This window comes from Plecotus auritus (assembly GCF_963455305.1).
Source record: "Plecotus auritus genome assembly, chromosome: 2".
NCBI lineage: Eukaryota > Metazoa > Chordata > Mammalia > Chiroptera > Vespertilionidae > Plecotus > Plecotus auritus.
This window is the reverse complement of record NC_137771.1, coordinates 196,208,670-196,235,641: the sequence shown is the minus strand read 5'-3', so window position 1 is coordinate 196,235,641 and position 26,972 is coordinate 196,208,670. Positions and strand designations below refer to the sequence as shown.

The 26,972-nt window shown below is 42.6% G+C and overlaps 1 protein-coding gene across 5 annotated transcripts in view; it reads right to left on the bottom strand.

Moving 5' to 3' along the window:
• Positions 1-25,274, bottom strand: part of TNIK (TRAF2 and NCK interacting kinase) — a 372,736-nt gene extending 347,462 nt beyond the window's left edge. For all 5 annotated transcript variants that reach the window (XM_080655707.1, XM_080655708.1, XM_080655709.1 and 2 more), the window contains exon 1: positions 24,850-25,274. In XM_080655707.1, coding sequence (XP_080511833.1) covers positions 24,850-24,906 — 57 coding nt within the window. In that variant the 5' untranslated portion in view covers positions 24,907-25,274. The remainder of the gene's footprint in view (positions 1-24,849) is intronic.
• Between the last annotated feature and the right edge of the window lie 1,698 nt (positions 25,275-26,972).

Below are 26,972 nucleotides of genomic sequence, written 5' to 3'. Positions count from 1 at the left end.
TGGTCATTTCACGATCAAAGTGTGGTTCAAATTGATTATTTGTTGTCGGTAGCAATCAGTATTAATGGTTTCACCTGGTTTTAGAAGCTCATACTACACCACATCTTCCTGATCCCACCAAACGCAGAGCATTGTCTTCTTTCCGAAGCAATTTGGTCTTTGCAGTCGATGTTGATGGTTGACCTGGATCAACCTATGATTTTGTGCATTTGGGATTCTCAAAATAAATCCACTTTTCATCGCCAGTCACAATTCGATGCAAAAAAGACTTTCTTTCATGCTGTTGAAACAACCTTTTACTGATAATTTTGCGGTTTTCCATTTGTCTTTCATTCAGTTGATGTGGCACCCATTTTCCTTCCTTTAAAATCTTTCCCGTTGCTTGTAAACGATCAGAAATTGTTTGCTGAGCAACGTTTAATCTTTCTGCAAGTTGTTTTTGAGTTTGACATGCATCTTCATCCAATAATGCTTATAATTGTTGGTCTTCAAACTTTTTCGGTTGACCTGGACGTTCTTTGTCTTTCATATCGAAATCATCACTTTTAAAGCATTTAGACCAGTGTTCACAAGTATTTTGAGATGGAGCATGTTCACCATAAGCTTCCCGAAGTATTCAGCAGCACTTTTCTTCAAAATAAAGTAATGAATTATAACTTCCCACAAACGCTCTTTTTTTGCCATGAAATTTGACATTTTTAAGTGTAAAAATATCTATGATGTTAACACCTTCAGCAAATTTGACATATGAAGTTTTGAAGCTTGTTGTCAATACAACAAAATAGCATACATATCAAATCACATATATTTCAACATATGTTTAACTCCATCTATTGAAAAAAATCCACATTATTAACCGGTACACCTAGTATATCTATTTTTCCATCTGTCTCTACCACTACACTTGGGGCTTCTTGAAAGCAGAACCTATACTTGGTAAATATATAGATACCTAGTCGCTTGCACTGTCCCAGATTCACAGTGGGCTCTCCAAATGTTTGGGGGGGAAATGGTGTTGAAAATGCTGAATACTGAATCATGTGTTTGCACTATGGCAGACACTGTCCTGAACACTTTATATAAAATGTGCTTAATTCCTGCAATATATCTGTGTGTACTATTATTATTATCTCCTTTTTACAGGTGTGGGAAAAGTCTAGAGAATTTATATAACTTGTCCCAAGTTGCATAGCCTTTAAGCTGTAGTGTCAGGACTCAAATGTAGAGTCTGATTCTTGATGAAACCTCTAAGCCATTCTGCTTCCTGTGACTCTGAAAACAAATGAGATAAGCCACAAGCTTACAAATGAGCCCAAATTATGTTACGGTCACCTCTCATGCAGGTTATATTCTCCAAGAGATTGCCAAAAATGTTCTGGCTGCATTCACCGCCCAGGTGGCATCTGGAGAGTCCTAACCAGACACCAGAGGCGATCATCATTCATTTACACTGTCTGATTTTAGAAAGGCTGAGAACAGGCTGAAGATTTGAGCATTTCAGCACAAATCTGCTTCATCTCGGCATTCTTTCCCTTCCTCCCACAGAGCATCTTCCCCATCCTCCCACAGAGCGTCCTTTCCCATCCTCCCACAGAGCATCCTTTCCCATCCTCTCACAGAGCATCCTTTCCCATCCTCTCACAGAGCATCTTCCCCATCCTCCCACAGAGCATCCTTTCCCATCCTCCCACAGAGCATCTTTCCCATCCTCCCACAGATCTGTCCCCTCAGGGTCAGTTGGCCAGGATGTCAAATCTCAAATCACCTCAAAAAGAAGGAAACCAAGTGCAGCTGTATCAATGCAAGTTCCCCTCTTCCTTTATTACTGCCCCAAAGCCTATAACAGTAAAAGCTTCAAATCTATTAATTCTATGTTTATAGCAGAAATTTCTACTTATTATTACCTGAGAAAGGAAGAATCAATCTAAGACACTTGACTTCAAAGATTCTACCCAATGAAGCCAGAGTCCATTACCATCATATCAGCTGATTACTTAAAGTGCAACAGTCTGCATTTGTAAAAGAAAATAGTGCCTACACTTAGCAGGCGGGACTCAGCAGAAAACATGGAGATGCGATGATAGCCTTTGTTGCTGAATTGTACTTTGCAGACCTGATGAAAGAAGTTCCCCCTCTGCCTTGCTCAATTCCCAGAATGCCACTGACCCACCATGGGCCTTATTCCCCTACAGCTATAAGAAAAGGACCACGAGAGCCAGAGAGCACTTGCTAATGCTAATCAATATTTAGAAGCTAAAAATAAAACAAACAAAAAATAGACAAAGGTCCACAAAGGCAGAGGAAAGGGATTTTTTTCCTTGTGCTCCCAAGACCTAGTTCTACCTGTGACCTTTCCTGAGATAGTCTGGGATTTAGAACTGCATGAAATACTCCAGCACCTTCACCTCTGAGGAATAGTTCAGTCCTTCCTTCTGTCCCAGACCAGCCTGGCCTCTTGTATAACTCTCACCATGGCAGTCAGGGATACAAGAGTGAGTCTACTGCCAAGATTGGTCCCATCATTCCCAGCCCCTACTAGGTAACTGAAATCCATGTGTCATCTGCTGCCACACCAAGAGGCAATCCTTGAACTTCGTCTGATCCCCCTGGGTTAGGGAGACAGAGTCTTTCTCTTTCATATACTTCTCAAAAGTAAACTTAGAAGATTCAAGATGACTTCATTCAACAGATATCTGGGTGCCTACAATGTGCCCTGAATGATAGGTACTGAGGAAATCCAAGGGATTGATAACTAGCTAATTAGTTAGTTAGCTATCCACACCATGATGTCACACAACGCCCTTTGTCCTGCGTTCCCTCCAGTCACTGGTGAAGCTGCCCCACACACATTGACTTTTAGAGTCCACAGAACAGAAGTGGGAATAAAACTGCTGTACATTCACACTGACTTGTTGCCAATAAAAATTCACCTGTGTCTCATTTACCGAACCCGTGCATAATTATAAAGATGTTTATGGTCTGTTGTGTTAATGAACCATGTTAAAGTCTGAGGGGAGATAGAAAAGCAATAGTTAAAGGCCATTTCACCATTTCAGAGCCCCTCTCTGCTTCTTCCCGTTGAACTTCATAGGACCCTAGCAGGTTTCGAATAACGCTGACATTAAATCCCATGGCTGCCTGGGGCACGGGTTTTTTGATTTCTCAGAAGTCATTGCACTTTCTTCAGGTTTAATTTCCCAATATCACAATCCTCCCTTTAACTATCTGAAAACACAAAATTTAAAACCAGTCCCCTATCCATTCAGTGTGCAATGGGGCTGCAGGATCCAAACAGGGTCACTCTAAGAATGTACCTTACACTGAATTATGTGTTAGGCATACAACGGGACACATAGGTAAACAAGCCACTATTCCTGTCCTTAATAAAGTTATAATTTACAGTGTGAACCAACCAAGAAGAACAAAATAGAGATTAATATTAATGAGGGGTAGGCATTGGGGTCCTAGATGATGAACTAACTATGACTGATAGGCTTTTCGTAAGAAAACATCTAAGTGACAGGGATTTTTTTTTTAATATATTTTTATTTATTTCAGTGAGGAAGGGAGAGGGAGAGAGAGATAGAAACATCAATGATAAGAGAGAATCATTGATCAGCTGCCTCCTCCACACCCCCTGGGGATTGAGCCCGCAACCTGGGTATGTGCCTGACTAGGAATCAACCGTGACCTCCTGGTTCATAGGTCAACACTCAACCACTGAGCTACACCAGCCAGGCAGTAACAGGGTTTTTATAGATTAATCAGGACCATAAAAGGGAGAGTGGTTGCAAATGATAGAGCTGGTTTTGAACCCAGGTTGGTCTGGTTTTGAAAGGTGAAATGTAAGCATTGTGCTATTGCTCTTCCCATTCTCTAAATATATGGTGGAGATACCTTTCTAGTGGTGGGACTACTATCTGCTCTCCAGGGCAGTGTATTCCTGACTTTGGAGAGACTTTCGAATTTAAGATACAAGAGTGAGTCTACTGCCAAGATTGGTCCCATCATTCCCAGCCCCTACTAGGTAACTGAAATCCATGTGTCATCTGCTGCCACACCAAGAGGCAATCCTTGAACTTCGTCTGATCCCCCTGGGTTAGGGAGACAGAGTCTTTCTCTTTCATATACTTCTCAAAAGTAAACTTAGAAGGTTCAAGATGACTTCATTCAACAGATATCTGGGTGCCTACAATGTGCCCTGAATGATAGGTACTGAGGAAATCCAAGGGATTGATAACTAGCTAATTAGTTAGTTAGCTATCCACACCATGATGTCACATAACGCCCTTTGTCCTGCGTTCCCTCCAGTCACTGGTGAAGCTGCCCCACACACATTGACTTTTAGAGTCCACAGAACAGAAGTGGGAATATAACTGTCTGATTTAGGCCTCTTGTTCATTTATTGAACACCCCCTAAGCGCTGAGGAGCATGGGGCCCTGGACGCAGCGGTGAGCCCAAGAGACAGTCCAGCTACAAGACAGATAGTGCATGTGGTTGCTGCTTCTGCTTGGGACTCCCCACCCCCCATCTTTGCTCCACTAACTCTGAGAAACAGCTACTCACCTTTCCAGTTTAACTTGGAAGAATTAGACATGTCTTCTGCTGCTTTTTATGAAGGTCAGTGACATTTAGGATCTGCGTAGACATTCAAGGAAGATGAGATGCTAAAAGGAGCTGTGGCCACTTGGGAGAGGGAGTCTCCAATTTTATGGGAGCAGAGCAGCTGAGTTCTAGGGGTGACAGTGCAGGACTGAAAGGGTCAGTGGCCAAGGAGGAATGAGTTGCTGGAAATTGCAGGAACCATCATGGCCACAGAGCACCCTCTGGGAAATGAGGGGAAGAGAAGAGACTGGAGAACATTCCAGAAGTAGCACAACTGGATGGGGTCGCAAAGTCAACAACCAGTGTGGCCGTCCCCCAGGCTCACATTGTCTTGGATGTCATAAGAGCAGAGACAGAGAAAAACCATGCATGCTGTCATACTATGCACGGAAAACTGTAACGAGCAGCCTGAAGGCTTCTTCTGTCCTTGATACCTTGACCACATCAAGTTCTGGGAACTGCGAAGCCAAGGACCAAAGCTCTGACCTAACCCGGGCCAGCCACTAGAGTGCCCCACCTGCCTGCCAGCCCCTCACTCAGCATCTGGCACAAGCAGCCCCGAAAAGCTAAACACTGCTCAGTCTCCACTGGTTTCATGAACATTCTACTCTGTCTCCCACCTGGGAAGGAAGGGCCTCCCCAACCTCACAGGGGCACACAGGACAGAAGAAGCCTTCAGGCTGCTCGTTACAGTTTTCTGTGCATAGTATGACAGCATGCATGGTTTTTCTCTGTCTCTGCTCTTATGACATCCAAGACAATGTGAGCCTGGGGGACGGCCACACTGGTTGTTGACTTTGCGACCCCATCCAGTTGTGCTACTTCTGGAATGTTCTCCAGTCTCTTCTCTTCCCCTCATTTCCCAGAGGGTGCTCTGTGGCCATGATGGTTCCTGCAATTTCCAGCAACTCATTCCTCCTTGGCCACTGACCCTTTAAGTCCTGCACTGTCACCCCTAGAACTCAGCTGCTCTGCTCCCATAAAGTTGGAGACTCCCTCTCCCAAGTGGCCACAGCTCCTTTTAGCATCTCACCTTCCTTGAATGTCTACGCAGATCCTAAATGTCACTGACCTTCATAAAAAGCAGCAGAAGACATGTCTAATTCTTCCTCCAAGTTAAACTGGAAAGGTGAGTAGCTGTTTCTCAGAGTTAGTGGAGCAAAGATGGGGGGTGGGGAGTCCCAAGCAGAAGCAGCAACCACATGCACTATCTGTCTTGTAGCTGGACTGTCTCTTGGGCTCACCGCTGCGTCCAGGGCCCCATGCTCCTCAGCGCTTAGGGGGTGTTCAATAAATGAACAAGAGGCCTAAATCAGACAGGTGGATGTCAGAACTGTGGTTTGTTCTAGTTTCTTAAAATGCAGACCACATGCATCCAAATTATGCGAAGCCACAGAGGTTCAGATTATTGGGCCCCAGGCTTTACTCACTGAACTAGAGTTTGCAAATTAAAATCCCTCTAGTTAAGTCCTATGAGTCCTATGGACTGAGCTGGAGTAGTGAACTTTGAGCTTTTAGTCTCCATACCCTGTAAGAAATATATTCTCCACTGTGGCCTAATACACACATATATACAATACGTGCACAGTAACGTTTTTTTATTCTATTCCAGTCCATTTTTTCCAAAAGCTGATTGCAACCCATTAAACTCACTCCACAACTCATTACAGTTTAAAAAGCACTAGGTTAGTGTATGGCGAGGGAGTGGTATGGTGGTTGCTGCTATTGTAAAGAAGTAGGGACTGGTTAGATCCTAGAAGGCCTTGCGAAATTAAGGAGTTTAGCCTTATACTTTAAGTCATGAGAAACCATCCACTTCATTAATGGTTAGATATGAGCATAAAAACAAAACGTAAGTTCTGCCTTTGTGAAATTGCAGTCTCCTCTGGGGGAAGAGGTGGGGAGACAAATCAATCATCTGGTGACAACAGGAACTGGAGGAGTCTTCTAGGCACAAAGAACAGCAGGCCTTCCAGCAAAGGTAACAGTGTGAAACACACAGAACTGGAAGTAGTTCAGAAAGGAATGGTATTAGATAGAATAGGTCTTCCAGTCCTGGCTTCAAAGTCCTCCTTTCTCTGGAAGGGGAGATAAGTTATATACGGGCCACCTTCCCTTGAAGGAAATTATGATGATTACATTTCTAAAACATGAGAAGCCCTTCAGAATAAGGTGTGACAAGAAGGTAAGTAGAAAGCAGAAGACAGGACCAGAGTGGCCACCCCCTCAAGATGTTGAAGAGGTGGCCTTCCCAGGAATACCAGAGTAACCTGCCTGGGGAACTTGCCTCAGAGTGTATGGACCTGGTCCAACTATGAAGCAACGTCTCAGGCAGATTATATTTTAACAGCTTTATTGAGGTATAATTTGCATACCATAAAATTCACTCATGTTACCACTACCCAATTTTAGAGCATATTCTATCACTCTCAAAAGATCCACGTGTCCATTGGTAAGCACTCCCTGCTTTCTTTCATCTCCAGCCCTAGCCAACCACTAATCCACTTTCTATCTCTACAGATTGGCCTTTTCTGGGCATTTTATATAAATGTATTCATAAATGAAATCTTCTGTGCTGTTTCTTTCACTTAGTATAACAGCCATGTTGTCTCAAGTACTTCGTTCCTTCTTATTGCCAAATAGTATTCCAATGGATCCAACCACATTTTGTTTTCCTCTCATTAGCTGACAGACATTTGGGTTGATTCCACTTTTTGGCTACTGTGAGTAATGCTGCTACATACAAGTTTTTGCCTGGATGTATGTTTTTATTTCTCTTGGGTAATATTCAGAAGTGGAATTACTAGGTTATTACAGTGAATTTATGTTTAACTTTTTCAGAAGTAAGCCAAACTGTTCTCTAAAGTGGCTTAACCATTTTACATTCCCACCAGCAATGTATGGGAGTTCCAGTTTATCCACATTCTCAGGTATGTTTTTAAATCCAGTTTTACACTTATTATGGCATGGAGCATAGCCTAAACAAAGTTTTAACTATCAGTTGTGTGAACCATGGAGCTCCACATGCCCTCATAATTTATTCACATTTTAAAATTCACTGAAATTTAGAAGAGAGATCATCGGAATTCATTTGAAATCATTCAGCATCAAAATGCAATGCCAACCAACCATGTAGACCAAATGGTCATAGAAAATTGGACTGAAACATTTCTCAAAGGAGAGTTATCAGGGAACCAAGCATGACAAATGAGACTGTGCCTCGAACACTAAACAGAGTCTCCACAGGGACAAAATCCTAATTGTGAATCGTGCAAAACAGCAGCGATTCATAGAAGGCAGCAAACACAGCCAGGAGCCAGGAAAGAAAGTTGGGGAACTATTTCTTTGAATCTGATGCAACTTGCATTGTGTCAGGCGATGAGTGACAAAGCAGAGACCCCACTTTCAGAAAAGAAACAGACCTTGTCTCAAGGGGGCAGAGAATAGTCACAGTAATGCCCTGTCTGCTTTGACAACCCCAGGTACCTTTTACAAACATACACACACAATAAAGGGGGGGTGGGCCCGGGGAGAACTGACACAGAGGCACACCACGCTTTCCATCCCCCTCCCCCTGGCTCACATTCTTCCAGTCTGGAAAACAAACTCCTATCTGGACCTTGCACAACTACTGAGCTGTGTACAAAGTTGCCTTAACAATCTTAATCATCATCAACCTTCCCTCAAGTAAAAAGACATGCATAAGCAAGTGTTCACCTAAGAACTGTAGATTAAATATCGACATGGGACACCTTTGTGGCTAGGTAAAATGTCACTCACGTTTTACGTTAAATGTCCTACCTGTGACACCGAATGTTTACAACCTCCTCTCTTCACTGGGAGGCTCCCTCCTTGGCAGGAACCGTTTTTTGTTCCTAGCAATGAGGACCTGTGCTAATTATCCGCTAGCACTTCTTCTGGTGCAACAATCAGTGAAGTGGAGGTTTAGGTACCCAGCTGGGCAGGTTCCAGGAGACTACCTTTGCTAATTTCCAGTCATTCAAGGAAAACAAAGGAGTAACTAAGATAGTGTGACCAGGATTTTAAAGAAATACTGTTCCTCCTCTCCTTCCCCACCCCGACCCCCACCAAAATGCGTAGACTTCTGTATTTCACACTTTTACATCTGTTCTTCTCCAAAAATAAAGACGGTTTATATTCAAGAAACAAGCACTACAATACCAGCGCAAGTTATGACTTTAAAATACTCACAGAGAGATCATACATACTGTTCAGACCAAAAAGTGTGTGCAATGTTCCTTCCCAAAGTAGCATCTGGGTGTTAAGCTCCAGGAGAGCGCGGCCCTGCTTTTGTTTGTTTGCGTGGTAAGAAAACAGAGTTATTTCTGACAGGTGCTAGCGGCACCAGTTTAGGGAAAAACAGAAGACAGGGTGGCCTTTTAGGAACAACAAACACTTGGCTTTGACCTATGAACCATTCCAGAGTAGGTCACCAGCACCAGAACCATGCAGGCTCCATGGCTACCCAGTCTCTGGCCTCTAAGGACTTCAACTGGAAAACCCCAGGACTCCCAAACTCAAAAAAATCATTTCAACTACATAAATGGCTGCTCCGGGTTCTTGCCTTGGAGCCTAAGATACCACCACTGACTAGAAAGAAAACTGTCCCAGAGAGAACTTTTTGAATAATGTAATTAATTCACTGCCCCATCTAGAGAGTAATTAACAATACTGATTACAATGCTTGCACAATCCCTGATACTTTAATAATATTCCGACCTCTTCTGAGAAAGTTCAATCTGTCCCTCAATTGTCAATATTGCAAAAAACTTAATCATCTTTAACCAGACATTTTTGTATCCAGTCTAATGATGATTATTTAACAATCTCTTTTCCCTTTTAAAATAGGTCTTCTAAGATGGGTCTTTGAATTCAATTTTTCAAAAGCATCTTCCCTGACAGTGAGTATGAAATAAATTTTTATATATGCTCACTAGAGGAGGTACATGAATTTGTGCACTAGTGGGGTCTCTCAGCCTGGCCTACAGGATGAGGCTGAAACCGGCTCTTCGACATCCCCTGAGGGGTCCCGGATTATGAGAGGGCACAGGCCAGGCCGAGGGACCCCACCGGTGCACAATCAGGGCTGGGGAGGGACACGGGAAGTTAGCCAGCCGGGGAGAGACCACAGGACTCCAGGGCATGTGCAGCCCATCTTGCTCAGTCCAGATAGGCCAGACCCCAGCAGCAAGCTAACCTACCAGTTGGAGAGTCTGCCTCCTAGTGGTCAGTGAACATCATAGCAAGCGGTTGAGCAGCCCTAGCATATCATTAGCATATTATGCTCTGATTGGTTGAAAGGCCGACCGGTCGACCAGACACTTAGCATATTAGACTTTCATAATATAGGATTACCAAGTTATGTTCACAGTTGCCTTAACAATCATAATCATCATCGACCTTCCCCCATATAAAAATACATGTGTAAGCAGTATTCACCTAAGAAATATCGACATGAGCACAGCCGGTGTGTCTCAGTGGTTGAGTGTCAACCTAAGAACCAAAGGTCATGGTTTGATCCCCAGTTAGGGCACATGTCCGGGTTGAGGGCTCGATCCCCAGTGGGGGACGTGCAGGAGGCAGCCAAACAATGATTCTCATCATTAATGTTTCTATCTCTCTCTCCCTCTCCCTTCCTCTCTGAAATCAATAAAAAATATACATTTTGGAAAATAAAATTAAAATAAATATTGACATGGGACCTTTGTGGCTGGGTAAGAGATGTTTATGGATTATTGTTACAAGGAAATTCTGTGAGATTTCTCAGTAAGAAACTCCTTTAACCAGCTATCTAAAGTGCAAATATCCCTTCCATTTTCCAAGTCTCAAAAAAATAAACAACCCAAAGATTTCAGGCTTCAAACAAAAGTAGGGCTGAGAGCTTCTAGGCAAATGTCAGCACCTCCTGGGGTTTTACATTGAATCCCTCCAGCTCCATAGGGAAAAGCAGAAAATTAACACCAGACCCATGCAACTTCATCATTTTCTGCCCCCTGAATAACCTTGCTAATAAAAAAAATTTTCTTAAATTGGCAATGCAAAGAACAGTTTGGGATTATCCATCGAAAGTTGTAGACTTTTCCATTTCAGGTATATCCCCCTTTCTTACAAACAATTCCAATCCCTATAATATTAATGTAAACTGTTAAATTCCATATTCCTAAAAGTATGTGCCTTTCACAATTTGAAGCCATACCCCTTATGAAAAAAGCAGTGATCTTATATGAATTACTATTTCCTACTCTGCGACATTTTCAAGCATTCTCAAACTTCTTTGGACATGTTCTGTGTTTTTCCAAAGCAACTTGTATTTAGTAAATCATTTTTATGAGTATTTCTTTACCATGCATTTCTCTCATTCATCAGACACTAAGATCCATGAGGACAGCGTGTCTCATTACCATATCCTTAGCATCTTTCACAATACTAGGCACACAACAGATGCCCAATAAATATATGTTGCATGAACAAATGAACCAGCATGAAAAACAAGAAGAAAGAAAACTGTCTTTTAAACAATTAGGCCAGTGATTCTGAAACTCTAAATTACATCAGAATTACCTGGAGGGGCTTCTTCAAGCACAGGTTGCTGGGCCCCATCCAGCAATCTGGGAGTTTCTGATTCAGTGGGTCAGAGAAAGAGGCAGGGCCTAAGAGATGATCAGGAAGCTGCTGACCCGAGGATCTCACTTTTAAGCAGTTAACCTGTCCACCAGCTCTTAGGAAATCTCAATGCACAGGATAACATTTACTGAGAACCTGTCAGCTACAGAATCCTCTGTTACCTACTGGGTAAGCCACACAGGTCCTTGCTCCAAGCACTATTGAAATTGCCAACACAGGACTATTGTGCAAAGGGACAACACACAGAGACATATGTCTGAAACAGCAAGAAGTCACTAGTACAGTTAAACTAAAGACATTTCATTTCTCCAATGCATTTCTTTATAATGTATCCTACTGTACAGTTTAATCTATTTTTCTCAGAAATTACTAAACCACAAAGCATAGCCATTCTTCCTGTACTACCCCCACTTCATTTCACGTACTAATGGGAGTTTCATCTGAGGGCAGGACACAAGATGTAGTGAGAGAGCCCATATTAAGTTTATCTGTGTTGGAGGGGAAACCAATATGGCGGCATAGGTAAACACCTAAACTGCTGCCTCACACAACAATTTCAAAACTACAACTAAAACACAAAACGGACATCATCCAGAACCACAGGAAGGCTGGCTGAGTGGAAATTCTACAACTTGAAGGAAAGAGAAAAGCACACTGAGACTCAGAGGAGCTGCAGGAGGCAGAGGTACTGAGATGCTCATGCGGAGAGGACTGGCAACTGAGTGTGCAGCTGGCTTTCTCAAGCGAAAGGGAGACAAAAGCTCCCGACTGCGTTGAACTCCAGTTCCAGGCGAGACTCTGGGAACCAAGACTCATTCGGGGAGAAACTAGACTGTCTGGCAGCGGGCGAAACTCGAGGGTGGCTTTCTCTCAGAGGTGCTTGCAGCGATTGCCACGGGACACTGAGACACAGGGGCCTATTAGGGCAGGGCTGACAGGAAACCAATGCTGTCTGCTCTACCCTGAGACTCCGCCCCATCCAAGCTGAGCACAGAGGCTTTTGCAAGTCTTGTCTCATAAGGGTGTCTCCAGCACAGAAGTTCTCCCAGCATAGACACAGCTGATCCTCACAGCCAACTGGCCTGGAGGTCAATTCCTCCTAGTGATACCAACAACAATCAAGGCTTAACTACAACAAGACTGTGCACACAGCCCACAAAGGGGTGCACCAAGAGTGTCCACCTCCGGTAACTGGGAAGGCTGAGCCACTGGGCCCTACAGGACACCTAGCACACAAAGCCACTCTATCAACTCAGGGAAGCAGCCAAAATGCAGAGACAAAGAAACAGATCACAAATAAAAGAAATGGAGGAAAGTAAACAACTGAATATGGAGTTCAAAACCACAGTTATAAGGTTTTTCAAGAATTTTCTAGAAAAGACCGATAAATTTAGCGAGACCCTTGAGGATATTAAAAAGGACCAACTAGAAATTAAGCATACACTGACTGAAATAAAAAATATTATACAGAGATCTAACAGCAGACTAGAGGAACGCAAGAATCAAGTCAACGATTTGAAATACAAAGAAGCAAAAAACACTCAACCGGGAAAGCAAAAAGCAAAAAGAATCCAAAAATTTGAAGATAGTGTAAGGAGCCTCTGGGACAACTTCAAGCGTATCAACATCAGGATTATGGGAGTGCCAGAAGAAGAGAGAGAGCAAGGTACTGAAAACCTATTTGAAAAAATAATGACAGAAAACTTCCCCCACCCTGGTGAAAGAAATAGACTTACAACTCCAGGAAGCACAGGGAATCCCAAACAAAAGGAATCCAATGAGGACCACACCAAGACACATCATAATTAAAATGCCAAGAGCAAAAGACAAAGAGAGAATATTAAAAACAGCAAGAGAAAAGCAGTTAGTTACCTACAAGGGAGCACCCATAGGACTATCAGTGATTTCTCAACAGAAACTATGAAGGCCAGACGGGAGTGGCAAGAAATATTCAAAGTGATGAATAGCAAGAACCTACAACCAAGATTACTCCACCCAGCAAAGCTATCATTCAGAATTGAAGGGCAGTTAAAGAGCTTCATAGATAAGAAAAAGCTAAAGGAGTTCATCACCACCAAACCAGTATTATATGAAATGCTGAAAGGTATTCTTTAAGAAGAGGAAGAAGAAAAAGGTAAAGATAAAAATTATGAACAAAAAATACATATCTATCAACAAGTGAATCTAAAAATCAAGTGAATAAAAAAATCTGATGAACAGAATAAACTGGTGAATATAATAGAATCAGGGGCATAGAAAGGGAGTGGACTGACAATTCTCGGGCGGAAAGGGGTGTGGGGGTGTGGGAAGAGACTGGACAAAAATCGTACACCTATGGATGAGGACAGTGGGGGGAGGGGTAAGGGCAGAGGGTGGGGTGGGAACCGGGTGGAGCTATGGGGGGAAAAAGGAGAAACAATTGTAATAATCTGAACAATAAAGATTTATTAAATTAAAAAAAAAGTTTATCTATGTTGTCTATAGTTCACTGTCTGTTAAGGACCAGGGCAATGATCAACACTCAGTCCTTAATAATCAGAAATCAGAAATCAAGCAGAGGTATTAATAAGGTGAATACGCAGGGTGTCCCAAAAACTGTACACACACTTGGAATAATTATTAATTCCAATGGATTAAAGCTGAAAAGAAAGAAACAATTAAATTAATAATTATTCAAAGTGTGTATACATTTTTGGGACACCCCATATATATATAAATCCACCACCAGATTGAACAAAAGGGTGTACAAAAACAACCCAACAGAATCCCAGACTCTAACTCTCCCATCATTGCGTAGTTTTCTAAAGCATAGCTGGCATTAACTTTCCAATGCATACCTTTCTCATGACCCTGTTCTGGATTTAAGTGCATTTATATCCAGTTTATAATCAGAGAAAATATTTAATTAGATAATGTTTGCAAGTACTTTGAAGATATAAAGTGCTCTATAAATGCTAAATATTATTATTATTATTTAAATACAGTTTGCAATTACTGCTTACAACCTATTCCACCCACCAAACTGCTATAATTTTATTACAGGCAGCTAACACACACACACACACACACACACACACACACACACACTCTCACACACACAACATCTAGAAGTAGAAATGATGAAGCCATGTCCATGGGAAGCTCTGGATTTTTACTCTAGGAGTAAATAATTTATAGGCATTTTAAATGGAGGTTATAAAATCTGGCAAATCAAGGCAATTGACAACCACAGAGTTGTGTTGGTTTTAATCGTTTCTTACTTAAAAACTAGGAGGAAAGTAGATGGCGGTTCAAAACACAGGGTGCTTTACTCTTCTGTCTGCCCGCTCCATCTTCCATTTCCTGCACTGTAATTTTAAAATGTCTATATCTGTCTAAAAAAAAAGTAACTCAAGATAGATAACAGCTTGAGAATGGCCCTTGCTTTTGCTGTCTTCTGTGATAATCACAAACTCAGTGTTGTCTAATTCTTAAAAAAAATGGAAACCTTTGAGTCTGATTCCACATGTCTTCCATACACAGTTGTTGGGTGTTTTTTCAAAAAAAAAAAATAACAGATTAAATGTAAACATCCCTTATACACAATGTACAAGAAAATCACTGTTAATCCCAATGGTTTATATTTTATGTTTTTAGGTTTTTAGGCAATAAAAAGAACAATTAACATGTTCTAAGCTGACCTTGGTATTAAAAAAAACAAAGAACACAAGGAAAAAATGCCTTAGAAATAACTCTTAAAACATCACTCACTATGCTCATCAAGGAAATCTTGTGCCCCAAACACAAAGCTTCTGGAAAATTTGTGAACCCCAGGGAAAGTCTGATGTCTTGACAAGATCCGTAAGTCAAATAATGGTTGTGCTGAGTTACTATGGACACTGGCTTTGGGGAAGGTCAGTTGTAAGCTTGGCCATTTAATTAGTTACCCTATGACCTTTAGTAAATTAACTGATTTTTCTAAGCCTCATGTGAAAATGATATACACCTACCTCACAGGAAATTGGGAGGGAATTTGACCATGTCAAGAGCCCAAGAGACCATTTGTACACTTTCATTGTGAATAGCACTTCTAAGAAGTTATTCTAAGGAAATAGGCATATATACTGTACAAAGACTTGTGCTTAAGGATGTTTATCGAAACACTATTTATGAGAATTGAAAAATTGGAAATACCCAGAAGCTTCATCAATAGAAATTGGTTAAATATATGCCCTCAATAAAATGCTAATCATTAAAAACATCATTAGAAATTTGAACACTGACAGAATACATAAAAAATTTTAAATTACATACTAAGCTTTTGGGCATGACAATAGTATTGTGGTTATATATTTTTAAGAGTTTATCCTTTATGTGGAGACAAAGGAACCCTCATACACTGCTGGTGGGAATGCAGACTGAGGCAGCCACTGTAGAAAACAGTATAGAGTTTCCTCAAAAAATTAAAAATGGAACTCCCATTTGACCCAGTAATCCCACTTGTAGGAATATATCCCAAGAAATCAGAAACACCAGTCAGAAAGGATATATGCACTCCTATGTTCATAGCAGCACAATTTACAATAGCTAAAATTTAGAAACAGCCTAAGTGCCCATCAGCAGATGAGTAGATTTAAAAACTGTGGTACATCTACACAATGGAATACTACACTGCTATAAAAAAGAAAGAACTCTTACCATTTGCAACAGCATGGATGGACCTGGAGAGCATTATGCTAAGCAAAATAAGCCAGTTGAAGAAAGATAAATGTCATATGAGCTCACTCATTTGTGGAATATAATGAACAACATAAACTGATGAACAAAAATAGATCCAGAGACAGAGAAGCATGGAACAGATGGTCAAACCTCGGAGAGAAGGCAGGGGAGGTTGGAGGAGGGGTAAGGGATCAACCAAAGGACTTGTATGCATGCATATAAGCCTAACCAATCGACACAGACACTAGGGGGCATGTGCTGGGGGTGGGAGTGGCCGGGGAGAGGTCAATGGGGAAAAAGGAGACATATGTAATACTTTAAACAAAAAATAACTTTAAAAAAAGAGTTTATCTTTTAGAGATGCGTAGTGAAATAATTACAAAACAAATAATATGAGGCTTCAAAATAAATGAGGGGAGGAAATAGGTGGGGGTGTAGAAACAAGATTGGGCACAAGTAGGTAACTGTTAAATTGAGGTTTCATTATACTACTCTATCTCTACATTTTCAGTAATTTATTTTTTATTACAATATTACACTGTACCTCACTTTTTCCCCCTACCCCAACCCAGGCCTTCACCACACTATTGTCTGTGTCCATCAACTATTCATATACGTATATATGTTCTTTGGTTAATCTCTTCCTGTCCTTTTTTAAGTAACAGTTTTATTTAGATTTAACTCACATTCAATAAAATTCACCCTTTTGAAGTATGTAATTTTGAGTATATTCAGAGCTGAACAACCATCACCACTAACTAATTTTAGGACATTAGCAGTCACTTCCCACTCCTCCTCTCTCCTCCAGCTCCAGTAACTACTAATCTACTTTCTGTCTCAATGGATTTGTCTATTTTGGATATTTCATATAAATGGAATCATATAACCCCAATAAATTCAATTAAAAAGAAAAAATAAATATATGGGATCATATAATATGTGGTCTTTTGTGTCTGGCTTCTTTCACTAAGCATAACGTTCATCCATGTTATAGCATGTATCAGCACTTCCTTTTATTACCAATAATACCCAATGTATGGATGTACTCCAATTTCATTTATTCATTTAGCAATTGATGGATATTTGGACTGTTTCCATTTTTTGGCTATTATGAATAATGCTACCATAAGCATTTGTGTACAAGTTTTTGTGGTATGTGTTTTCACTTCTCCAAAGTGTATACCTAGGAGTGGACTTGTTGGGTCACATGCTAACTCTATAGTTAACATTTTGAGGAACTGACAACCTGTCTCCCAAAGTGGCTATACAACTGTCTATTCCCAGCAGCAATGTATGAGCATTCTAATATTCTTTCCACTTTTCCATAAGTTTAAAATTCTCCATGATACGGTTTTTCAAATTGTTCCATAAAAAAGATTAATATGTGCAAATAATCTGATTATTACATTTAAAAAACAGGTTGCAGATAAATATGTGACATAATCTTAATTTTTAAAGTTATCTATTTAGCTATGCATAGAAAAAAATCACTAAGCCATATACAAAATGTATACTTTGTTATTTAGAATTATGAATTCTTTTTGCTTTTTCTCCATTTTCCACATTTTCTGCAATGACCATATTATGTTGCTTTTATACTGAGAACTAAAAAAAGCTTTTTAAAAAATCTAAACAAATTTTTAACCATTTATCAGTCTATTTTAAAAAAAAAAAAAAAACACATAATCTTTTTTTAAATTTATTTCAGAGAGAAAGAGGAAAATAGAAACAAACCTGGACCCGTGCCCTGACTGGGAATCAAACCTTGATCTCCTGGTTCATAGGTCAGCACTCAACCACTAAGCCACACTGGTCAGGCAATAATTCATCAGTCTTTGTGCTCCCATTCACAATCTATATTTTCTGGGCCCTGGAGCCCAGGGGTCATCCTGGTGGGGATTCCTAAGAAGATCAAATATATGCATTGCTTTCATGAAGATAATCCAATATAGAAAGTTCTGAATATCCTATAGGAGTTGTGAGGTCAGTTCTGAGAGGGTTTATAAGTGGAAGGGATAACTTCTAGCTGAGAGAAACCAGGGACAATTCTGTGGAAAAGGTGGCATATGAATATTTAGTGTTAGGGTAGAACATTCAGAAAAGGAGAATAAGGTAGGGCTCCCGCCTAAAGAGCATGCAGGGGAAAAAAGAAGTTGTCCCTGGTGGCAGGAGTGAAGGGATGGTCAATAAAACTGCAACATGTGGTGGGAGCCCCAGCCAGATGAATGAGCGCTGGTCTTGGGGTTTTGCTGAAGAGGGTTTTAGGAAGACTCGCATGGCTGAAGTGTAGGGACACCAGTCAGGAGAATGCTGGTGGTACAAACCTAGGAACCAAGTCTTGTCATGACAGTAACTCAGTAACTGCAGTGATGGTGGGAGGAATGGAGACAATAGCTATTAAAAAGGATTTTTAAGATTGGGGTGGAATAAAATGTGTTTTGAGAATTTCAAGGCACCCCCTTGCGACAACCAGAGACAGCCTGGGCAAATGGAAAGTGAATAGAGAACCATCTTTCTCTAGAGCAGTGGTTCTCAACCTTTCTAATGCCGCGACCCTTTAATACAGTTCCTCATGTTGTGGTGACCCCCAACCATAAAATTATTTTCGTTGCTACTTCATAACTGTAATTTTGCTACTGTTATGAATCGTAATGTAAATATCTGTGTTTTCCGATGGTCTTAGGCGACCCTGCTAGCGGTTCTCAACCTGTGGGTCGCAACCCACAGGTTGAGAACTGCTGCTGTAGAGCCTAAGACCATCAGAAAACACAGATATTTACATTACGATTCATTAACAGTAGCAAAATTACAGTTATGAAGTAGCAACGAAAATAATTTTATGGTTGGGGGTCACCACAACATGAGGAACTGTATTAAAGGGTCCCGGCATTAGAAAGGTTGAGAACCACTGCTCTAGAGGGAAGTAAGCTTCCAACAAGAATGAAAGAAGTTGCAAATGGAATTCATCCAACATTTGCTACTTAAGTCCTCCCTCTCTCTCCACTAGGAACCTTATATTTATATGTGCAGGATAACATTTCATTCAAAAAAATATTACCAGATTTTTTGGGAATTCTCAGCAGACTGCTAGTTCAGGCCCTGTTCTCAGAGAGCAACTTCCCCCGCAGAAATAGAAGACCCCATTTGACATCAAACCATCTTTCAGGCACAAATTATCCCAAATTCTATCAGAAACATAGACTCAGAGATGAGCTATGCTCAGCTGGGCATGGCAGCCATGATTCAATCCCAGTAGCTCAAAGCTGTGTGGACTTTAGAACTACTATCACCGAGAGAAGGAATGGCATGGAACAAGAAGGGCATGGAAGATTAACTGCAGGGTAGACACACAGAAAGAATAAAGGGACAACCAGCAAGACTCAAAATGACAAGATTTCAAAGAGCCTTAAAGATAACGGGGAAGTAATCCTAATTAATGGACACAGACAACAGGGGGGTGGGTGCATGAATGGGAGGTGGGGGGGTAATGGGGGAATAAGGACACATATGTAATACCTTAATCAATAAAGAAATTTAAAAATTTAAAAAAAAAAAGATAACGGGGAAAATTTGATATTTCCAGGATGGAAAAGACCTGCATATTCTTTCATCAACAAAATATTCCATGACCTCCTAAGTAGATAATTATGCAAACAGCACACCATGACTTATATTAGCTTTTGTACTAAGATTACTCCCGTTAATAATAAATACCGAAAACGATTATGCAGATTTCTCTAATGTTCTGATAACTACCACTACACACTATTTTATTATGAGGCAATGTCAAGGCAAAGACAACACCTGTTTAATAAAGCTAAAATACAACAAATATTTCTAATTTAAAACTGTTATGATGACTTAATTTTAAGATACTGTTATCGATTCCTGCATCTTTACTAAACTCTTATTTAACACCAAATTTAAGTGATCGTAGATAATAAATTAATAATGATTCAAGATTTCTTTAAGCCCCCTGAGACGGGTGACCAGAATATTTTAAACTTTTAAACACTGGACTAATAGTGTACCACTCCCCCTATCCCAACCTCTCCAAACACAAACTTTGAAAAAGTACAGGCATAATAAAGCTTTTTCTAGTTGATTAATAGTTAATCCATTAAGAGGAGGAAAAGTTTAAGAAAAAAAAGAAAAGAAAAATTAGAATGTTTTATTTAATGAATAATGCTGATATTGATACTGATTTAGAAATGTGCTAATCTCGCAAAAGCTTCTGGCCTGAGCTCACCTCATATGTAATAAATGCTGATACTAGGTCAAAGGTTAACCCAGCCCATCAGAGAAACATACAAGGTCATACTGAAACAAAAAGGAAAAGATACTATTAAAAAGCTGTAGAATCTTTTCCTCAGGATCACTTTCTATTAGGTGTAATCATTGGGATCAAATGTTGATAGAATCAAGTTTCTCATAAAATTCTATTTAATCATGGACTAACATATTGGTATAGTGCTTTATAGCTTTCAGAGCATTGCTATAAATAATTTGATTTCTGAAACCAGTGTATGAGGAAGACAAGCAACTGTGATCATTCCACAGCTAATAAGACATGAACATAGAACTCAGTGCTCAGTTCACTCCATTCAGTCACTCACTCATTCATGCATTTATTCATTTATTCAACTAACTGGGACTATGGACTCAAAGATGAGCAAGACCAAACTTCTGGCCTAGAACTCAGGCAAAAAGAAAACTGCACACCATTTATAACACAAGCAATGAAAAGTATAGTGGAAAAGATGTATGCAGGTCTCCCAGAAGTCAATTCTTAAATCTAGGGATTTTTATTTTTATTGAATTTATTAGAGTGATATTGGTTAATAAAATTATAAAGGTTTCAGGTGTACAATTCTACAATACATCATTAGTATATTGTATTGTGTTCACCAACCCAAGTCAAGTCTCTTACCATCACCATTTATTCCTGCCCCCCCCCCTTACTCTCTTCAACCTCCCCCCACCTCTTAAATTCTAAGTTTTGATGGAGAAGGAAATAGCTAGGCCCAGAAGGGAGTGAGGGGTTGGGGAAAAGACAAGGAGAGGTCATTTAATTCTATTCAAATAGAAAAGTGAGTGCGAGTCCTGGCAGAAACTTAAGAGTATGAAGTCAGCAATGACCAAGCTTGGCCTTGAATGCCTTACTCTTTGGGCCAAGCTAAGGGCAGCCAAAGTGCTCAGATTCAGATATATGCTAATCTCCAAAAAGCTTTCTGGGCTGATCTCACCTCATATGAAATAAAGCATACTGGTGGCAAATTTCATTTGTTTTAATACAGTGATGTCTTGAAGGAAGAGTGACTCAAGCCCTGGGTTAGAGTGAGTAGAATGTTTTCTGTAGTCTATATGTATACACACATTTCACATACCCACTGGATAGTTTATATCCATAATATTTTATATAAGTATCCACATAGATTACACAAAACATACCTAGAAGCTATAAATGTCACATGCAGAGACATATGAATAATGCGTATGTCTAGATGACTCCTGGTACATGTTCAGATGGAGATGGGTTACGGAGAGAGGGTACCACACGGGACAACCATCTGTCCTAGACAATTTAAACAGTCATTTCCCTGCAGAGGAGGAACTGAGGGAGGGTTGGACAAGTTGAATTCCAAAGGTACCTTAAAGCTCCAAAGCTTATGTATTATGAGGTTACCTGCATAAAGCACTTTATTCTTGGATATAAAATTCCATGACCCATGGTGAAATTATTCCTCTGCCATTTTTGTGTGTGATCAGACAGAAAATGTATTATTGATTTCTGATTCAACCACAGACAATGCGACTTGGAGAAAAGAGCATTGAATGAGGAGTCAGGAAACCTAGATACTCTCCCCAAGCCACCTAAGAGGGAAGAGGGCGTGGGCTGTGTGACCTTGGGCGACAGACTTCACGTCCCTGGGCTTCAGCTTCCCAAGTATTAGATGACAGGAGTGGCTAAGTGTTCTACAATTTTCTTCCAGCTCTAAATCTTTGAATTCATCATCCTCCCCCCAAAACTTAGTTTATCTCCAGAGCTCTAAAAATCAGGACTAATAATACTGTATTAAAATCATCTCTGTCCTAACCAAAGATCCTGTTTTATCCGACTTTTAAAAACCATCCACATCTTGCATAATTTAAATGATCAGTGCTGTCACTGGTCGCTCTGGTTTAAGTTATGCATTGTTGCTATTTGGGGAAAATTTAGACAGGGTCCAGTCTGGGATCACTGACTGAGAACAATGAGCCCCCAAAATGAGAAGGAAAAAGGCCGCTTCAGACAGGATCCGCTTTTAATACACTGAGCACAGGGTTTACAAAAAGAGCATTGATTGTGTACATTAAAGAGCCACCGAAACAGCAAGGGACTGGTAAGGCTGCAGCAAATTCTCTTAGAAGCCACTGACCTTGGCTGCATTTCAGGGGTCAGGCATTCCCAGGAGGTTCTCAGCAGGCAGGCTTTACTGAGAGTTTAGGAACAAATGAGACCTCTCATCTAGGTGAGCCCACTTCTCCTAATTGGGGAAGACAGAGACAGATGATCTGCCCTCTGATTTGTAGAGATTTCCTATTTGGACCCACTCCTGGCAAGCACACCTCCCTCACAACGAAACTGGTCGCAGACCCCAGCCCTGAAACTGTCTCAACATCTGCATTTAAATCCTCCAGCCAGCAGTTCCCCAATCTCCTGGGCTAGCCAGGGCCCTCCCCCTCTTTCCACACCTCCTGCAAGCAGAAATACAGTGGCAGAGCACTGAGCCCAAGCCACAAAGAGCAATTTCAGTGCATCCTGCAAAGATATATTTTCAAAATACAGCTCTCTGGAGTGCAGGTTTCCCATGTGTGAATCGCACTCCAGGCCAGCCGGTGAGCCCTCATGGTTGCTCATAAGCCTGCAGGCTTTGTGCTTAGTATCTCAGGAAAACCTTCCCCAGGAAAAACCAGGAGAGACACCTCCCGCCAAGCAGGACTTAAAATCACATCAGGGCGCTTTCCATTAGAGGAGCTATCCGGCTCAGTGGAATCACAAGCCTGGCCCATTGTTCAGGCGCCTTCCCTGGCCTTTGCCACCTTCCCCTCCCTGAAGTCTGGACCATCCATTCACCTGATTAACCAGCTGGCAGCAACTCCCAGCGCAGAAAGTAGGGCAAATGCACAATCTGTAAAGCAGGAAGCCACAGATTCAGCCAAAGCACCCACCCTGTTACCAACCCCCACCCCGCTCTGCATGTGGCATTTCGGCGCCAGGGAAATAGACAGCTTACTGTAATAACGCATGAATGAGCTTTTGCTACCCAACTATCAAAAAAGCCAGTTACAAATGGCATCTCTGTTCCTTCTCAACCCCTTAACTGCCTTGCAGAAACCTCACCTCTTGGATGCCAGGATTAAGGAGAGGGGGAGAAGGAGTTAAAAAGAGGGGAGTAGGTAGGGAGAGAGGATTAATGAGACTAAAGAAAAAGTGACATTTTGACCATAAAGGCAGCTCTTTAACAGTGGAGAAGTAGGCAATGTCGGGAGAAGTACTGAGGATTCAGGAATATAACCCCAAGATTTAGCATCAATCTAACAATGTATTCCCTCCGGAGGGCGTGTGAACTTGCAAGCTTCACCCCTCCTCCTGCATGTTCCTGTGTTGACAGCCACCATCAATTTGGTCTCACCGACCCTCCATGCGTCATGTACAATGCAGGTGTGTGTTTTTTAATTTATTTTATTTTTGGTTCAGGAGTGGAAGAAGCCGTCTTTAAATTGGCGTCCAATCCTCCTCAGACCCCCGCTGCTGTCGCCATCCCCCACCCCTCACCCTCTTCCCAGGAGGCAACATCTAATTAAAATGGCAAGAAAGCTCTGCCCCCTTCCCCCAAGGAGTGGATTGGGATTGGGGAATGGGGTGGGGAGGCATCGAGGCTGCCCTCAGATTCCTGGTATTCTGGTCTCAAAACAACAGCAAAATGGATTCTATATGGGTGATGTCTTAGTCAATACAATGAAACGGTGTCTGAGGCTATTCACGTGAAGGTAAACGCAGACCTTCAGTGGGGCTGGGGGCTGGGAAGTGCTCCACAAAGGACTAGCCACAGACACAGGGAAACCTCTCTCTCTCTCTCTCTCTCTCTCTCTCTCTCTCTCTCTCTCTCTCTCTCTCTCTCTCTCTCTCTCGGGAGTTCCGGTCTGATTGGGGGGAAAGCAGAGAACACATCCCTTTCACCTGCTTAAGTTCAGCCATAAAAACTGAAATGTCACAGCCACGAAGTCAGAAAGCACAGGCAGGGCTGAGTTAGAACCATAAATAAAGGTGAGTGGCAGGCTGGTCTGTAAGACAGCGCTGAGAAAGAGTCCGGGCTCGGAAGGCAGAAAAGGGGAAGGGGAGGCAGTTGCCACCCACAAGACCAGCATAGCAATAGCTGCCCCCTTGGAGAGGCAGGTTCGCTCCGTGGGGACCGCCAGGCTCCCAATGTCATCTTGCAGGTAGCTGGAAAACGTGGGGGGCCAGCGCCTTTATTCACTCTGTTGTTATTCTTTTTGCAGAAAGAGACAGTCAGGTCTCTGCGCCTTGGCACGAGACGACTGCCCAGGGCTTGTGTATGCACACACACACGAGAGCCTTTTATTTTAACGCGCTCACACTGCTCTGAGACGAAACTGGCATAAGCTCCACGCGCTCCCAGGGGGTTCTCGACCACAACCAAGGCAGTGCACGTACCGCACAGCCCCTGCCATGGGGATTTAGCCGAGAGCACCGCAGCTGCTCCCAAACGAGACTCGGGGTTCCCTCCGTCTCGTATTTGCCCGCCTCTACCCACCAACCCCAGTCCCAATTCGCGCACCGAGCCTATTCACCCTGACCCAAATCACGGGAAAATCAGAAAACCTGTTCTGCTCACCCTCAGAGCCGAGAGATCGATTTCATCCAGGCTGCGAGCCGGGGAGTCGCTCGCCATGTCTACTTCTTCGCCGGAGAAATGGACCAAAACCACCCCGAAGGTTCTCCCTTGGAAATGCCACCTTGGTCTATTTCACTCGCGTCTTCATGCGGGTGTCGCGCCAAAGGCCCCAGGGCCCAGCCCCCCCGCCCACACGGGATCCACAGCGTCGGATCCCGATCCTCCGCGCGCCTTTCCGCCGGGTCCGGGAGCCCAGCCTGCGTGGATCTCCAAGTCGGGAACCGCGATGCGTGTGGGCTGTGCGCCCCGATCAGCTAAGGGCGCTTGGGCTGCGTGGGTGTATTTAAATGGGCCATGCTTCTTTGCTTGTGCGTGGATGGCGGCTGCATTGGCTGTTATAATGAGACACATCAACTCCTCCACTCAGCTGGGGGTGGGGGTGGAGAACCACACAGAGCTGTCTATCATCGCTTCCTGGGAGGAGTAAAGGCGGGGGGGGGGTGGAAAGGCGAAGGAGGCGTGGTCTCCGACTCGGGAGAGGCCACGCTTCCTGACCCGGTCCCTCCGCACCAGCGTGGATGGGGGAGGGGAAGGCACCCTTCCGCCGGCGTTTGCGGGCTAATCCGGCTGGTTCTGAAGAGCTGTTTCTGAGCCCTACCGTGCTTATCGTAGGGGAAGCGGGGCTATTTGGATACACATATTTTTGTGTGTCCAAGTCGTGCGCTACAGAAATATGGCCATTCAATCGCATCTGGGTGGTTTCTCGGAAGGGTTCAAATGCTCCAGCACTGAAAAAAATGCAGGGGGGGACAAAAAGCGACGCCCTTCCCTCCCCCATTAATTATTGGCGGGGCCAGAGTAACGCAGGCTGCTGCAACCGGTGCATATAAGGACTTGTGTGCGGGGAAGGGGATCCGCCTCCAGCCGCGCACGGAGGGGGGAGAAGCGCACTCGCACAGTTCGCCCAGCCTCGCGTCTGGGCAATTTGCCCCGGCCGCCGGGTCTAGTCCGCCAGCGGTCCCCGGGATCCCGGGTGGCTGGTCACTCGCCGCTTTGGGGCCGGGAAGGTTTGCCAGAAGCCGAAAAGCTAGGAATCAGCTTCCTCTTGGCATCGCCACACCCAGAACCTGCCGGTGCCGCAATTCCCTACAGAAACGACCGAATTGAAATGAGAAGCTTGTTCTCTGAGTGCAGTAGCGTGAATGCTTCTGGTAACTCCAAAGGCAACAGTGGGTGAGGCAGGACACGCCGCCTCAGGACCCTACATGTCCCTTTCAGGCAGCGTTCCCGCGGCCGACCTGCCCAGATGGATGGAGAAAGTTTGGCTGGCGGGTAAGATGTAACCAGCGAGATGTACGGCCAGAGAGTGATTTCACTCCGCCCGCTTTTTCATTTAAAGGCTGGATGTTTACAGTGGCAGAGATGACATTCTGTGATCACGAGGGTGAAGTCACTTCCCCCCCGTTGCCCCGCACATCTCTTCCTCTCCAGCCGCGGCCGCTGGAAATACATAGGAAGAAAAGGGTACGATTGAACTTTCCCCCAAATACAGCAGCAGCTTTGGAAGCATTATCTGCACCTCTGTTGAGAGAATTTACCCCTGGCCAAAAGCACTGAGGGTTTTTCAATCCTGCAGAGTGAATATTAGCTTCAGAATAAGGCTTGTGAATGAATGAATGAATGAATGAATGCCAATGCAGTTAGTTCATCACGCCTGCAAACATTAGAAGACTTTTAAACAGCGTTCCGTATGCGCTGTGCTGATTTTGTTAATATTATTGTGTTTATTTATATGCACTGTGGAGCATGAAACTTGAAAATTTTTCCAACATCTCAATGGCCACAAGAGTTTAGGAGCTTTTGCCATTCAAACATCAAACGTTTTGTTATATGCAAAACGCTCCATTTGATTTCTCATTTTTTAATAAAATCACCTAGCTCGAGGTAATAAGTGATGTGCAGTAAGCCACCAAGTAATGTCGAAATGGCATAAAATCTATCGTTTCCTGTCAGTGTCCTTATTTTTTCCTCTTGTCCCTTTTTTACCTTTAAACTAAATGACAAGATAATGTATTGGCTCCGTGTTGAAAGAAAATTACTAATTTAAGATCCAGCGTTGAGAC